This window comes from Macrobrachium nipponense, chromosome 8, assembly GCF_015104395.2.
Source record: "Macrobrachium nipponense isolate FS-2020 chromosome 8, ASM1510439v2, whole genome shotgun sequence".
Classification (NCBI taxonomy): domain Eukaryota; kingdom Metazoa; phylum Arthropoda; class Malacostraca; order Decapoda; family Palaemonidae; genus Macrobrachium; species Macrobrachium nipponense.
This window is the reverse complement of record NC_087203.1, coordinates 41395028-41412140: the sequence shown is the minus strand read 5'-3', so window position 1 is coordinate 41412140 and position 17113 is coordinate 41395028. Positions and strand designations below refer to the sequence as shown.

Sequence of the window (17113 nt, the reverse complement as noted above, 5' to 3'; positions counted from 1 at the left end):
CCCCCCCCCGCCCCCTTTTTTTTTCTTTTTAAAGCTGGCCTTATGCCAGCACGAGCTCTTGCTCATAGAGCGGCCTGTAGATCCTCCTCCACGGCACACTCTTCGACAGGCTCCATTAGTTGCTGTAGTCCCTCAACGTTCGTGCTTTAGTGTGTCCAGCAGTTCCGGCAACAGAGCGGTTCCCCATATTTTGTAGAAACAAATTATTAAAGTATTTCTAAGCTTATCAACAATAGCGTTTTATCGTAGCTAGTCCTACCTCATACACGCCCCAGGTATTTGATGCCATATTAGAATGAGCTGATTTACGAGAATTTGTTACCAGGCTTTTACATCCGGTTCACATAAGAATGAATACTACCAAGACCATACTACTACATGACATTTGGATTTATATCCATACGAGAAGTGTGAATTAATTTCAAATCAGATCATATATTCATTATCCAAATTTAGTATGCAGTATTCTGTTTAGCCTACCCATAAGAATTTAGTAACTTCTTAATGATGAAGACTTGATAGATACCATAAACACCAAACAGCTTGTTCTGAACTAAATTTAGTATACAGTCGGCTGTTTATTGTTCCCTAAAAACTATCTCGTAAATTTTTGAGATGGTGACGCTTCAAGTAAGCAACTGTCTTCATCGTCGCCATCATCATAAACTTTTCTTTTTTTACATCAGTTTTTCCTTTAATGATTTTAGAAGCAAAATAAGGATTCGCTCTGTGATTTTTCTGCCTGAACTCAACCCTGTTTATAATTTTTTTTTTAACTTCCTATTATTCTTTGTATTGCCATTTTCATATCTAATGCTTTTCTGACCAGCTGTTCCTCCCCTCTCATCACTAGTCAAACAATCCAGTTTTTTCTAGTCTTTTGATACCAGTTATCCATGAATTCATAATTCGTAATATTGTGCGATCTTCTCCCACATACTCGCTATGAATCCCGCACCCTATTAAAGATCTGTCCAACTATCCCAACAACATTCTCAGATCCTCTCTTCCCCATTTTCTCTTCTAATACATTTCAGTTAAACTCTTACTCCTTTTATATAAAGTAATCTTGAGCACCTCGTTTGTTTGTATGGTGTTTTTATGTTGCATGGAACTAGTGGTTGTTCAGCAACGGGACCAACGGCTTTGCATGACTTCCGAGCCATGTCGAGAGTGAACTTCTATCAACCCGAGAATCGAACTCGCAGCCACCGAGGTGGTACGCCAACACCATACCAACCACGCCACTGAGGCGCTTCATCTGTTAAATTCAATACATAAGTGTTCACTCTCACATCCTTTTTCCACAACCATGGTTTTTTTTCTTTTTTTTCACCACACGCTTTGATTTGCTTTCCTGACCTTCAGCATTCTCACATCCATTCCGTTCTTTAACTTTTTAAATATTTTCAACTCTCCCTCAGATTCTGCTCTGAGCACCAAGTCGCTTGCATAAAACAGCTTCCAGGGATCCCCTTGTCTGCACTACCCACCTTGAATATGCAGTACAGTTTTGGTCACCAACACTAAGAAAAGACAAATAGATAAGGAGTACAAGCAAGAGCCACAAAGTTAATTCCATCCATCAGGCAAATAGGTTACCTAAGACACTAGAAAGCCTGAACATGTATGGCTTAGAAACACGATGATTGCGAGGACAACTAATGGAAACATTTAAAATACTGAAAGGCACAACAAAAGTAGACATTAACCTATTTACATTAAACGAAAACCAGACAAGAAATAATGGATGGAAACTAGAACGGAAGAGATACAACACATCCCATTGTGGGAACTTCTTTACATACAAGATATATGACACGTGGAATAAACAGCAACAGTGTAGAAGTTTAAAATAGTTAGATAACAAGTCTTTGAGACATCCTAATCCTTGTAACTATCTAGCTACTTCTTTAACTGTAGATCACTGACATACATCCTTATATCTTCTAAATACACCTGCTACACTCATGCTAGATCTACTGCAATGATAGAGTAACATCACTAGCTTAACAAGGTATTGCTAGGAAATGAAAAGTATCCATTTAGTAATACCAGATTACTATCCAATAAAATGTTCCATTAGTAAAGATAATGTATTCACGATGGAACGCATAAGCAAGGTATTTTTTTGCAAGAAACCTTAGCAGTGATAACAAAAATTTGATAATTCAAGCAGGCGTGACTACAGAATGCTATGATTCAAGCTGATGTATGGTGAAATATTAAAAATGATGGAGCAGAAATATGGTGTCCAGCAGCAGAAAAATAGACTAAAAACTGTACCTCAAAGTTTGATATGTTTAAACTTGTGATAATTAAAAAAAGTACTAAATAAGAAATGAGCAGAACCAGCGCGAATATTCAAAAAAAAAAAAAAATGGATAGGTGAAGACCTGTATCCAATGGGAATTCACATAAAAAACGAGATACCACATCACTGAATTCACTTTCTAATAAGAGTTGTGTTCAGCAGTACCCAAATGGATAATATCTTGAGAATAAATTATTATCCAATATCTGAAAAGGATAAAAATACCTAATCATTGTTATTGGTTTACTGATTTATTAAGGCAAAAATCAAATTACAAAACGTTCATGGACTTGGCATCAGGATAATGCAATCCTATGGCATGCAAGATAATCAGATCTAGTTTAATATAAATCAATCTTGCAATGCTGATTACACAAGATAGAGTAACTAAATAACTTCTCCAGATTATACGATGACAGACCAGCAGCTCTTTCTCAAGTATATGTAGATGTTTAAAGGTCATACAGCAAAGAACAGTACATGTAAAAAATATATGTCTATGTACACGCTACATGAACTATAAAATAATTCATGAATAGGGAGGGAGTTGCTGTCTGTAGCTGTAAATACACCTACAGCAGCCAACAAGCACCAATCTAGATACTAAGTTTACAAAAATAATTTTCCCTATATGACAATAACGGGAACTTTTCGTCACCTGGCGCTAAGTGTTATTGTCGCAATACACCTCTGCTTATTCCATTGATCTTTAATATAACTATCTTATATACATACACACACAAAATGTCATAAAACATTTAATGCCTCCTCTGGTGCATCATTAATTTTCATAAGATTGACAAATATTTGCTTCAACAACATGTTAAATATTTGTAATTATGTACAGTAATAGAACACTTTAAAATGAATTTATGGAACCAAGGCAGAGACAGTTATTCTGGCATTAAGAAATGCAACAAAAAGAGTACCAAGTAAAACATTTTTGAAAAATGTACAAAACCAAATATGCTAGCAAGTCAAATAAAAATATCAACCTCTTACTTAAATCATCATTATTAAGTAGTTTTTAGCAGACCCTGGAGGTAATTGAAGTTAGCCCTCACAGGGCTGGCCCCTATTACTTAAAAAATCAAGACTTCATAGTAAGAGTAAAATTTTCCAAATATAGTACAAAACATCTAGAATACTGTACTGTAAATCCTTTAAATAGTAGAGCTGAATTAAACTGAATTTACTTGCAACTTTATTGTCACTGGCATAACAAAAATTCTTATACTGGTTTAGAAATTTTTTGAACTTAAAATCCAGATAAATAAAAAGCTGAATAAAACATGAATGAGAGGAAGTAAGAGACAAAGCAGAAAAATCGCAAGTAAAAAAATTGTAAGATACAATTTCTCAGTATCAAAGTTACAGCTTTAGAATATGATTAAATTACTTTATTTGAAAAAATTCAAGATTTCAATTCAATTCCTTATTCATAAGGGTAACCTGACAATGAACATTAAAAAACTGTCGCTGAACTACATGATATGTAATTGTATATTAGTTCCAATTAAGCTTAAAGATACCTCTCTCATCGACTATGAAGTATAAACAGCATTGTGGAGCAGATGATACGATTATCTACTGTACATTCTAATGTTACAATACAGTGTTAGAAAATAATGTACAGCTGAAACGTATCCAGAAAGAATAGAGTTTTGAAGAAAGGATATAATGTGCTTATATAAAATGATCTATTTACACAATTTACAAAGCACCTTTAAACAAAGGTCGTCAACAATTTGCACTTCAATTTGTCTTTTTACATTAGAATTTCACATAAGTTAACCTGACTGGCTGAAGGTCAACACCCTTCGTCAGAAAAGGCTCAACATTATTAAATAATGTTCATAGAGAAAAAGTATCCAAAGTGGAAACTGAGGAATAAAGAGATCACACTTTTAACACAGAAAGTTGCCATAAGAACATAATTTTACAATTTACACTATAAACTTATCAGCCTTAAGGCAATGGAGGGTTAGGTAATCTTGTCTGTAGGATACGTATCTGCTTGTAAATCTTGAGGGCTGGACCCAGCTTCAGATTAAGTCCCATTAAAACATCAGCACGTGTCAACATGAGCAGTGCTGTTCCATCAATATCCTGTTAACACAAAATATGGTTACTGAAAGAAAAAGGGCTTCAATCTCAACTATGTATCATTTGTCCCAATAATTTACATACTTTATGAACTGGAAATTTCTATTTCATATCCCAAGAACTGTAATCAGAGTTTACTTTTTCCTGGTTCTTTGATCATAATATAACTTGCATACATATAGTTATTAATAAGTACCTGATCTCTAAACACTTGTGTAAATGCTCCGAAGCCTTTGCCATTGAAGTGCTCCATGATTTGCTCCACTGTCCAGTGAGTCACATTAGGAATCTCTGGGTCATATATGTTGTTGTCCCAGGAACCGCTTGACCCTCTACTTTCATCATCAGGCACAGGAGAGTCTCGAGGTGTTGGAAGACCAGGAAGGCAGTCATAAGCTGGAAAATGAAACAAATGGGTAGGTAAATGACTATGCCAGTTTATAGTCCTAATGACTGTGACAACTAAAACTGTCCATTTATAAAAATGCCTGAATATAAACCTACAAAAAGCTACTGCTACATGAAGCTTACGTATGTACTGTATATGCATTGTGTATAAGTCATCTTATTTCATCTGCACACCTAAAGCTGTTTACTATCAAGAGAGGAACTAGCCTCCTGCTAATATCCGTGAACTCAAAACTTATAAACAGGCAATAAAAACCTAGTTTCTCGCAACCACTTATGAGGTTATAACTCCCCCTTCCTATTCTTTTTGCATAACTACAAGTATACGAATTACGTTTGCAGAGATAATTTTATTTATCAACATTTTTTTGGCATTGCCATGGTTACAGCAGCTTTAACCAAAATATTCTTAACTATAAATATCAATGAGAATTCTCCCCCTCATATCAGCCTTCAGATACCCACTTAAAAGTTTTGACACATACCAGTAACGTCTTCATTTACATGGGGTTTGTCTAATTTAAATATGCATTGTCAAGTCAACTGACAGACAACATGAAAAAAAAAACTGTTCTATTTACCAGACTGGCGATATGCAAATATTCCTAACATAATGTGCAACCAACCTAGATCTGTTACAAACTCTGCTATTACTAGTCAAGCTTAACCCAGCCTCTCCCAATCTTCTGTTCACTCAAAATTTAGGACACTATTATCAGGAATCCCTATACTTACGATTCTGAGTATTCTGTGGTGCACAAGCAAAACAAATCCACGATCCTTGTGGCTGCTTTTCCTTTACAATGGGTGGCTGATGACAGGTGAGGTGGTAAGCACGATCACATTCATCACAGAAGATCAGGGTACCCTATAAAAAAGAAAGAAGACCTATGCAACACTGCTCATCTGTTGTTTGAGGAAACGAATAATTAAATTTATGTTTTAAAGACAAGCACTAGGGCATGTTCAGTCACTCAGTGCTTATGACAGAGAAAGGGGGGTGGAGGTTGAACTGAAATGGTTGGAAGGCAATGGGCTAAAAGTGGGTGCAGCCTGGGGCAAAAGGGACACAGCAAACACCCGTTAATAAAGCTTACAGTGCACCTAGGAGGTGCACTGACAGCATTAACCCTTCCTGGTTTTTGTTGAACTTGCTTACCTGTAAAAATACAGACCTCTTCAGTGTGTTCTTGTACATAATGGTACCACAACTAGTCATATATAAAAAGGAAATTCATAGTTCTTTATACTGTGCATATTATGTATCTTGCATATTTCCTTTCTTACTTTTTTCATTGAGTCACAAATTTTTTTTTAAAGAAAAAATATTTTTTTAAGTGGAAAGAGAAAGGTAATAATTTACTCCTTGAAACCATTCTACATTTTCAAGGCATAAAACTATATGAAACATAAAGCTAAAGGAAAACATTACTCTACTTATTTCACATTTCTACACAAATAGCGCAAGCGTTTTTGGAAATAATCAAATTCTCATGATTTCTCACATAAATTAAAAATGTAATTATAACCCAAGCTTAATTATTGAAACATCTTAAAGTTTACACATATATTAAAAAATAGCCTATAAAATTTATATGCACTGAGCCATAGCCCAATTCCATCCACCTGTGACTTGTGCACCAACCATTAAGCCACTGTGGTGAGAAAGTTAAATTCATGGCTACAAAAAGACAATTGACTTGAAAATATTAGTAAAAGCCTTCCGCTATTTCTCCCAGGAGCATGACAACACGTTTTTGGAGACATACAAATTATTGGTAATTAGTTTAAAAACATCTAAGAAGCTGTACTTGGACTCAAATCTATTTGCCAGTTACAATCCATGGCTTTATTGACATATATCACTACTACATGATGGAAATTAGCTTACAAAATAATACATCCAACCAATCTACAAAAAAATCATAAATAATTATTTAGATCTACTACTACTACTAATATAAAGTTCTGTTGACCATTACTGCTTATACTTTGCATGCAATTATGTATGTAGTAGCTTCATATGCCTCCCACCTCCTCCAAATTCTTTCAACACCAACATTCTGACAACAGAGTTCGTCCTTGAGACTTCCTTCCCAATCACTTATTTCGTAATGATACAGATCAAACTTTACAGACTTTGAAAACCTTGAGAATAAGACTTACAATTGTATGGTCCATCTGGCATACGGCACAGTGCTTGCAATCCATGCAAGTCCAGGGTCCATGGCGACTCTTGACGGCTAATTCCTCGCTATATCCCAAACAACTTGGATGAGCTGCAAGATAATGATGAATTTCGGGATAAAAACAACATATGATTATCACAAAACTGTTTAAAGCCCAATGTAAACTAAGAAAAAATGCACAACCCTACATATACAGTACGTACTTGTTTACACCATTCTATTTCCTATACATTTTCCTGTTGCCATATTGTAAGTATATTTCCCATTTATATTTTCATAAATATTTATAGAATATTAAAGAGAATGCTTAAAACTGTTTTTATTTCGTTAATATTCGTGAAATACTTTGGGTTCAATCGATTGCCTTGCCTAGATGATGAACTCTGTGCCATAACCAAAGGTCTATCTATACAGAACTTGTTAATCAACATCTTTTTTAACAGCTCACAAAACCCAAAAAGTAAACCTTGCAAACACTGAGAATTTCTATAAGTGGATGACAACAGAAACCCTTTCACTTGCAGTCAATAAATACACTGCACATTCAAAAACAGCAATTCTCCACACACAAAAGCAGAATTCGACTTAAAAGCTAATTCAGACGTGCGCTGGAAATCTTGGGACTGACAAATGGCCGGATTTAAACACTACTTAAAAACCTGACTTGGAACTGCTAACGTGACCTCGAATAGATAGAGAGGTGGCTCGCACAAGTGCAGGCAGCAACACCAATGACACGAGTTATTGCTTCTCAAGTTGGGCAGCGCAATCCTTTGCTGACAAATATTTACCGTCCGAGCGAGCACGTTGCCAACTGCAAGTGATGGGATGGAATAGAATGCAATACACGTACTACGCTTCTTCGAGGATGCGGTGTGTATTATGCTTCTTCAAGATTAAGATGGACTTATGCCAACACAGGCTCTTACACTTTGGCAGCCAGCACGTCTTCGCTGAACTACACTCTCTTGAAAAATATTAAGTTAGTTTTTAACCAGATCACAACAAAATCGCTGCGGACTAGACAAAACCACAGTCCCGCCGTATTATATACTTATCTATATTTTTGTTGTTGTTTAAGATCAGGATAAGATTATTCTGATATAATTTTTGAGGAAAATATTATTACCTAGACTATGTACTATTCTGATCTACGAGACGAGCCGTGCCGGCACGTCTTTGCTGAACTCTACACTGAGTAATACTAAGTTAGTTTTTAATCACATCAACAAGATCGCTGCAGACTCGGCAAAACCACAGTCCGGCCATATTATATATTTATCTATAATTTTCTTAAGATCAGGATAGGATTATTCAGATATAATTTTAAAAAAATAAAATATTACCTAGACTATGTACTCTGATCCACGGTTCCCTAGAAACTAAACTTGGTAGTGGAGAAAACAGTAATTTCTTTGATTAAAAAACGGCACTACGGAATGATTACCTACAACTTGGCTTTAACAGTTCATGGATATACTGTACTTTAGACCTACTGCTTGATTAGCGCTGAATAAACCTTACGATCCCATTTCAGTTCTTTGTCTAAGTCGCTTTACTTTCAACTATCCTTCCATCCATTCATTCATATTGTTAGACACGACGATCGCGTCACAAACACGTTCGTTGCTGGATTCAAATACTGATGGGCAGATTTATCTTGTAAACAAATCCTCTGGACAACGTCTTCAGAATCAATAGTACTAATGACACCACCACCAATACACTGACATTCGTTGGAATATCTAATTAGTAATTAGCTTTTCGTTTCATGGCATTTATGGTTCATAAAACGTAACAAACATCCTCTATGTAACGTCTTCAGAGTGTATAGTACTAATGATACCGCCAAAACACTGACATTCAACGGATTATCGAATTAATTATTTGTTCAATGGAATCAACAGTTCATAAAATGTAAAAAATATATGCGCTTGAATTTACTGGGACGTAGAAATGAATCGGACAGATACAAAGCCGCGTACATCTATACTACATAATTACTATGTGTATGGCCAAGATGTTGCAATACCTAGGGAGACCTGTGACATACTATTATCATAACTTTAGCTGATATATTGCTGATGCCCTCATGTGGCAAGCGTCGTTACATAAATATCAAGAACCAAAGTGTAATAATCATGGGTAGACGCCATCACCTCAGATACTGAAGTGATGATGAAATTAGAGTATACTGAAGGGCATGTATAAATATACACTGGAAATCTGCATATAACATTGATAGTGCATGTGCATTTACATATCTATATATATACATATATATCTATAAATTGTATCGCTTACACAGCATGTTCTGTGCATTAATACAATTACTAACAGGACCTCATTGAAACTGGATGGTATCTAGCGGATATATTTATCAAAAGAAAAAAAAAAGTTAACGCTTTCTAGGCCTAACAGTCCTGGATCCTGGAAAGCTTGTAAGTTTTTTATATATATATATATATATCTATATATATATATATATATATATATAGATATATATATTATATATATATATATATATATATATATATATATATATATATATATAGTATATAATATAAATAAATATATATATATATATATATATATATATATATAATAGATATATATATATATATATATATGTATATATTATTATATATATATATATATAGCGCGCACACACACACACCGGCTTCTCTTGCGTGCTCCAAGTGCAGAGCTAACCCAGACAGACAGACTTTTACACTGCACAGCAAACTACTAGTCCTCCTTACCCCTAGCCTGGCACCGGTGACAGACGAGCAGGTCCTCCTGAATGGCGTGCTGGTTCACGTTCATGAAGCAGACATCGCATCGGGTAGCGTTCTTCTTCCTTCCGGGGCCTCCTCCCAGCCCGCCCTCGCTCGGATCGAATACCTTCTTGGCTCTCTGGGGGGACACAAGGAAAAGGAAGAGGTTAAAAGAATAATACTAATAAAAAAAAATGGCTACCGCGGGAATCCGCAAGAAATGAGCTGGGATTGATCGACTTCGGGTTGGTGTTCGGTGTACATATACGTATGTAAATTGTATAAATACGTTTTGTTTATTTGAACGACAGCGTATGTACCTCTATACATCTACGTTCGTGTAGGCATTAGTATGATTGTGCATGTACGACTATTTATATATCTACGTTAGTGAAGGTATTAGTACTATGATTGTGTATATCTCTATCTACTTATGTTTGCATAGGTATTAAGTATCACTGTGTATGTAACTCGTACATCTACAGACCTACGTTTGTGTAGGTATCAGTATGACTTAGTATTTACATCTATAGACCTACTAGGTTCGTGTATCAGTATGACTGAGTATGCACACCTATAGACCTACGTTTGTGTAGGTATAGTATGATTGTGTATGTACATCTACATATCAAAAATACAAAACCAAAAATACTGCATAATATCCAAATCACTTTACCTTGGGAATAACTAACGCACAAAGGGAATTGTGTATAACGAACCATCTGCCCTGTCCAGAATTCGTCCAGAATTCGAACCTCTTCGGTTTGTACTTAGGAAACAAGGACTTTCAAGTCATGTATCCCTGTATCCAAACCAAAGGGAACCGAAAAAGGTTCAAATCATGGTTAGGCCAGATGTTTTTATTGTACACAATTCCCTTTGGATGGAAATTACTCCCGAGGTAAAGAGACTGCGGTAAGGGGTATTTGTGGCTTTATGTTTATATACTTATACATGTGTATGTGTATATAAATCATACATACACAAACATAGGTGTGTATATGTATTATATATATACATATAGATATACATACACATGAAAACGCTACAAATACCCCGTATTATCGCATTCCCTATACCTTGGGAAGAAGTTACATTCAAAGGGATTTGTGTGTATATATATATATATATATATATATATATATATATATATATATATAGTATATAATAGTGAGTTTACATACTGTATTAATAATATCATGTGAGCATTTCAAAAAATACCAAAACAAATCGATAAAATACATTCCCTAACAAGAATTCCAGAAAGCTTTGCATAACTCCTCTCATTCATTCATTCAATTATCATAAAACCTAACTTGATCTTCAATCCGAGAATATATCTGACCGACAGCCACTTAAGTTGTGTAAAACTATGCAAAATATAAAAATTGTGGTCGATGATCGTTAAGAGAATATTAAAAAAATCACTGGCAGAGAGAATTTTCCGAAATGACTCATTAGAGACATAATTATTGATACCGGCATTCTCTTCTAAATTCTGAAGAAGGAGAGAGAGAGAGAGAGAGAGAGAGAGAGAGAGAGAGAGAGGAGAGAGAGAGAGAGAGAGAGAGAGAGAGAGGACAAATATCACCAAAAATTGCACTTTCAGAACCTATGGATTGAAGGAGAGAGAGAGAGAGAGAGAGAGAGAGAGAGAGAGAGAGAGAGAGAGAGAGAGAGAGAGTACAAGTATCACCAAAAATTGCAAAGTTTCAGAACCTATGGATTGGCGAAGAAGAAGAATGAGAGAGAGAGAGAGAGAAAGAGAGAGAGTACAAGTATCACCAAAAATTGCACTTTCAGAACCTATGGATTGAAGAAGAAGAAGGAGAGAGAGAGAGAGAGAGAGAGAGAGAGAGAGAGAGAGAGAGAGAGAGAGAGAGAGAGAGAGACTCAGGAACGCAATCGTTGAAATAATTTCCGAAAGTTGTCTATTTCAAACTCCAAACCCAAGGTAGGGGCTCGATTAAAACACCTGGTTTAACCCAACAATCAAAATATTAAATAAATAATATTTTTGGAATAAAAAAAAGGTATGCGTTCAAACCCATTATTCATAAACAGAAAAAAAGTTGAAATGCGTCTTTTGGTTGTCGTATTTTTTTACAGGTAAAGCAAAGAATTTTATTTTTGCAACTGAATTAATTACAACAAAAGCTTCTTCAACATTTCCTAAAACTTAATATATAGTAAGAGACTATATAAGACTATATGTACACTGCAAAGGCAGAGTTCAGTTAAAAAGAATGTCAGACTAGATTAAACCTGATTACAGTTCATTACAAGTTACCGAGCGTCACTGGACCTTGGCGTACTCCTTCCTGAACTTAGTAGCTATCCAAGTCTGACTATCTAACTATCCACCGCTAGTTCTACGTCACAAACCTCAAAAATTAATTCCAAGGTCTTATAAATCCTAAATTAAGCTTATATAAAACTATGAGTCAAGCTGTAATTTAATATCAAGACTAAACGTAAACTTAAAAATGAAAGTTACAAACCTATGAATCAAGATGTAATTAAATATCAAGCACAAACGTACGTACACAGCCAACCCAAATAACAATGAAGTACACGAATTACGATCGAGAGAGAAAATAACTTGAGTACATCTGTTACAGTAAGATTGTGAAACCTAGGGACTTCACGAAGTCTCTGACATTATCAGGGAATTCGTGAAATCAACAATTCACAAGGAACGTTTGATCACCCAGGGGCTAGTACTAAAGACGGCGAACCAGTGATTCATCAACACTGTTTCGTCGTGCTTAGTACTAGCCCCTCCGCAACCAAACGTGTTTCGTAGTGTTTAATGCCAGCCCGTCGGAGATCAAATGTTCCTAATTGAAATGGTGGTATCACGAATTCCCTGGACATTTCAGGGATTTCGCGAAATCCCTGCACTGTTTTGCCGTGCTTAGTACCATATAGCCCCTCAGCCGTATTTAGCACTATATAGTCCCTCAGCGACCAAATGTGTTTCGCAGTTTAAAACCAGCCGCCCGGGGATCAAATGTCCCTAAGCGAATTGGTGGTATCACGAATTCCCTAGACATTTCAGGGACAATGCGAAATCCTTAGTTTCACAGTCTTCCTGTAAACACACATACGGAAAGACGACCGCACGCGCGCGCGGTTCCACTCCGTATAGCGCACCTTGGGAAAGGAGGACATCTCTCTTAATTGCCAAGGTCTGCTGGGGGCCTTGATCATGGCCGCCACGAAGCGCAACGCTTCCTTTCTAAAAGGAGCTCGATCTGGTGTACTGGCATTTGGTAATGGCTATATCTGCGGCGCTTCGTCATTCGAGTTTCTGGTGTTTGCTGAGACCGCGTCATCGATGATGATACGCGTATAATACAGGTTTTCTTCTTTTTTTTTTCTTTTTATTACCATTTTTCGTTCGTTAGGGCCTGGGTATGATATTATATATATATATATATATATATATATATATATATATATATATATATATATATATATATCTATATATATATATATATATATAATATATATATATATATATATAAAATATATCGCAGAGGCAATCACCATCAATCATAGGAAAAAAACATGAATCACACTAAATAAAAAAAATAAATAAATAAATAAAAAAAACCACTGTGTTCAACCGCTCTTATCTATGAGCATCTAGCACTTGCCATTATTGCTTGCAAGGACCACAATAATAATAATAATAATAATAATAATAATTCCTCGTTCCCAGAGTTATCATCGTCTGCAACCAAGACCACCTGACTCGATAAACCTGGCATAGGAGAGAGAGAGAGGAGAGAAGAGGAAGATAGTGAAGAGGAGGGAGATAGAGAGCGAGAGAGAGGAGAAGAGGCGAGAGACAACGGCGCAGCCAAACCATTACTGGTTTTCAGAGTTGAACAACTACAATGGCAGGGGAAGGGACAGCACCTGCTTCCAACTGTGCAGCTTTCAGGCGTACGCAGTTCGACTAAAATGCTCGTTGCTACCTCGGGAGGTTCTTAGTGGAGGATACCGAAAGAAGAATGGCATTAAAACAGAATTCAGGCCTAGCGCTGTAACCTATGAGGACATGCAGCGCTGAAACGGAAACTGGCAGTAAAAAAAAAAGAAAAAAAAAGTTTCAAAAGGTGTAACAGGAGTAAAACCTCAAAGCAGTTACGCTATGAATTCATTGTTATGAGTGTGTGGAAAGTAAGATGGAATTAAGAGAATATGGACGGAGGTACAGCAAAAGGAATTCACTGTTAGGAGTGTGTGGAAAGTAGGATGGAATTAAGAGAATATGAACGGAGGTACAGCAAAAGGAATTCATTGTTATGAGTGTATGGAAAGTAAGATGAAATTAAGAGAATACGAACGGAGGTACAGCAAAAGGAATTCATTGTTATGAGTGTGTGGAAAGTAAGATGGAATTAAGAGAATATGGACGGAGGTACAGCAAAAGGAATGAAAGGGGTTGCAAGCTACGGGAGGAGGAGACGCTGCAAAGAACCTTTCGTAATGCATACAGTGCACCGCATGAGGTGCACTGACGGAACAACCACCCTATGGGAGCTGAAGGATTATGGAGTGCTTGGCTGAAGCCAAGGAAATAATGTCTAAGGTGCTAAACTTTCATAATCCTTGATTTGATTACTACTTGGAGAAAGTTTGTAAAAGTCACAAACCCGTCATAAATTTCTGTAATACAATACAGGACAGCAGAGTAAATACTGGAATACAGTAAATACAGGGCAATACAATAAATACATGGAAATACATTGAATTGAAAGGAATGAAGCATGGTTAAGATCGAGAGAGAGAGAGAGAGAGAGAGAGAGAGAGAGAGAGAGAGAGAGAGAGAGAGAGAGTTTTGCATGTTCCCAAATGCCGTAACAGGCGAAATGTAACATGCACTTCACGTAAGACTCGAGCCAACTTTCCTCCAAAGTCGTTGCGTGACACCTGTGTGATAGGCAGCAAAACGTACGGAGGGAGCGCGCGCACGCAAGTACACCTACCTCAGTGGCGGACACACTGCCAGACCATAAGAATTCCGGAGCTTCGAATATTTCACACGCGTCTGAAGGGAGAAGGGATCTTCGTGTGTGTGTGGAGAGAGAGAGAGAGAGAGAGAGAGAGAGAGAGAGAGAGAGAGAGAGAGAGAGAGAGAGACTTATACCACGTCTTTCGTAGCTACGCACGTCTTTCGTAGCTACGCAATCTGTAGAACAACAGATCATAAACTTATTAAAACGGCGAGAATAACTCGCCCCTACGGAGGCACTAGACCAATCCATTCAAGTCCGCAAGTGTTATCCGATTGCTTTGCAATGTTCGCTTCACGCCGAAAAAAAAAAGGGGGGGGGGGGGTGGGTCGTTATTGAAATAGCCCCGTCCGGATGGCTTACATCATTTCCCATTACCGGCACAGCTGACAAACATCGACTGTTGCTTCGCCATGAGGACAAATCTGTCTGCATTTCGAAACCAATTCATTCGACGAGTGTAGTCCATCGACTATCTCGTGTTTCTCTTTATTGAAATTGTTTATCGCTAAATTTTATGTACGATCTTTTCATAACAACACGAACGGTCTTATTTCCCTATAACGAACAATGACGTAGTATACATTTAACACTGAAATGTATGAATGAACCATCTTAATATAATGAATAAAGTATTTTGGCTTTGGCCGAATAAAATTCGCATTAATTACCTTTCTGGAACCCTTGAAGAAGCAGGAGAATAATTCGCTACTTTGTGTGAGGTGGGATTTGTATCACTGCAAAATGACTGACTGGAAAGATTGACTTATTGATTGTTTAAGTTACCTGGCTCTACAACTGCTAAGGTTGACAGAGAAACGTCCATTACCTAAATTCCTAAACACAGGGTCAGCTGAAGAGTTGGTTAAGAATGGTGGACGGGAGGCTATAGAGAGTTTAAATTGGGCGAACACCGTCACCATCGATGCTAAATGAAGCCATTAACTTTTTTTTTAAATATACATACAACCTCTTACATTAATTAGAGGCCCGTGGAACAAGCGATTCAACGTCTATGTAAACCCGTCTTGATGGAGAGAGAGAGAGAGAGAGAGAGAGAGAGAGAGAGAGAGAGAGAGAGAGAGTGTAAGGGGCGGTTCTATGACTCTATGAATCTAGGTCTAAATATCAGATGACGTCCTTTAGCTCGAAATTCATGAGGTATAGCACGAATCATTCGTATATATTGTTTGTTTGTATGGTGTTTTTACGTTGCATGGAACAAGTGGTTATTCAGCAACGGGACCAACGGCTTGACGTGACTTCCGAACCACGTCGAGAGTGAACTTCTATCACCAGAAATACACATTTCTAACTCCTCAATTGAATGCCCGAGAATCGAACTCGTGGCCACCGAGGTGGCAGGCCAAGACCATATCGATGACGCCACCGAGGCGCTAGGTATGACTGATCTCGCATATTGCTTATTGCCATTCGATCTGGCTGATGTAACAAAGATGCATGCCCTATTTCGTCAAGAAGACGAAACTGAGGAACGTCAAACTTCTAACCGGTCCAGTTTGCATTATAACCGAAAAAAATAAATATTATCTACAAAGAGAGAGAGAGAGAGAGAGAGAGAGAGAGAGAGAGAGAGAGAGAGAGAGAGAGAGAGAATTATCCCCGAATGCATTCACGTTTCACCTTACTCAGATGTATGAACAGCAATTAGCAAAGTCAATTAGTAAGCCACTAAATTCCCCCCAAAAATTGAAATGCCTAATAACCTCCTCAAAACAGTATATACATGGTTATATTAGCCATCAACCAGTCAAAGAAATCATATACGCACATTTCCACAAGTGATTATAATCGATAAAAACTGAGAACAATCGACAGTATTAACAAAAAAACATCGGATAAACAAACTTCACGCGACCACAATTCCGCACCAAGAACTCTTGCAAACATTGCAAACTGCCACAACGGCACGTCAAGGGTAGGTACCTGACTTTGCAAACTGCTGCAGCTCAGTTTTGTAGAATTTATGGCACCGCAAAGCCAATCCCGCCTCTACGTAAACAACGTCGCGGTACGAAAGACAACGATAAGATAAAGAAAACAATGACCGACTTACAGCGGCTGTTATCAGTCTTCCCCGCCACTTCCTGAATCATTCTCTCTTCCAGAAGGAACATAGAATAGAATTCCGATGACGAATTTCGCGCGAACTGACGAACTCTTGACTAGTCTCGGTCTCTTCCACTGGAGAGAGAGAGAGAGAGAGAGAGAGAGAGAGAGAGAGAGAGAGAGAGAGAGAGAGAGAGACGTAAACAAGTTGCTATAACCGCA

General features: G+C 37.2%; 1 protein-coding gene across 2 annotated transcripts in view; it reads right to left on the bottom strand.

Moving 5' to 3' along the window:
* Positions 1-2546: 2546 nt before the first annotated feature.
* LOC135222713 (sterile alpha motif domain-containing protein 1-like) overlaps positions 2547-17113 on the bottom strand; it is a 41238-nt gene continuing 26671 nt past the window's right edge. For both annotated transcript variants that reach the window (XM_064260911.1, XM_064260913.1), the window contains 5 exons: positions 9780-9933; positions 6995-7107; positions 5564-5696; positions 4617-4816; positions 2547-4423 (listed from right to left, as the gene is read on the bottom strand). In XM_064260911.1, coding sequence (XP_064116981.1) covers positions 4283-4423; positions 4617-4816; positions 5564-5696; positions 6995-7107; positions 9780-9933 — 741 coding nt within the window. In that variant the 3' untranslated portion in view covers positions 2547-4282. The remainder of the gene's footprint in view (positions 4424-4616; positions 4817-5563; positions 5697-6994; positions 7108-9779; positions 9934-17113) is intronic.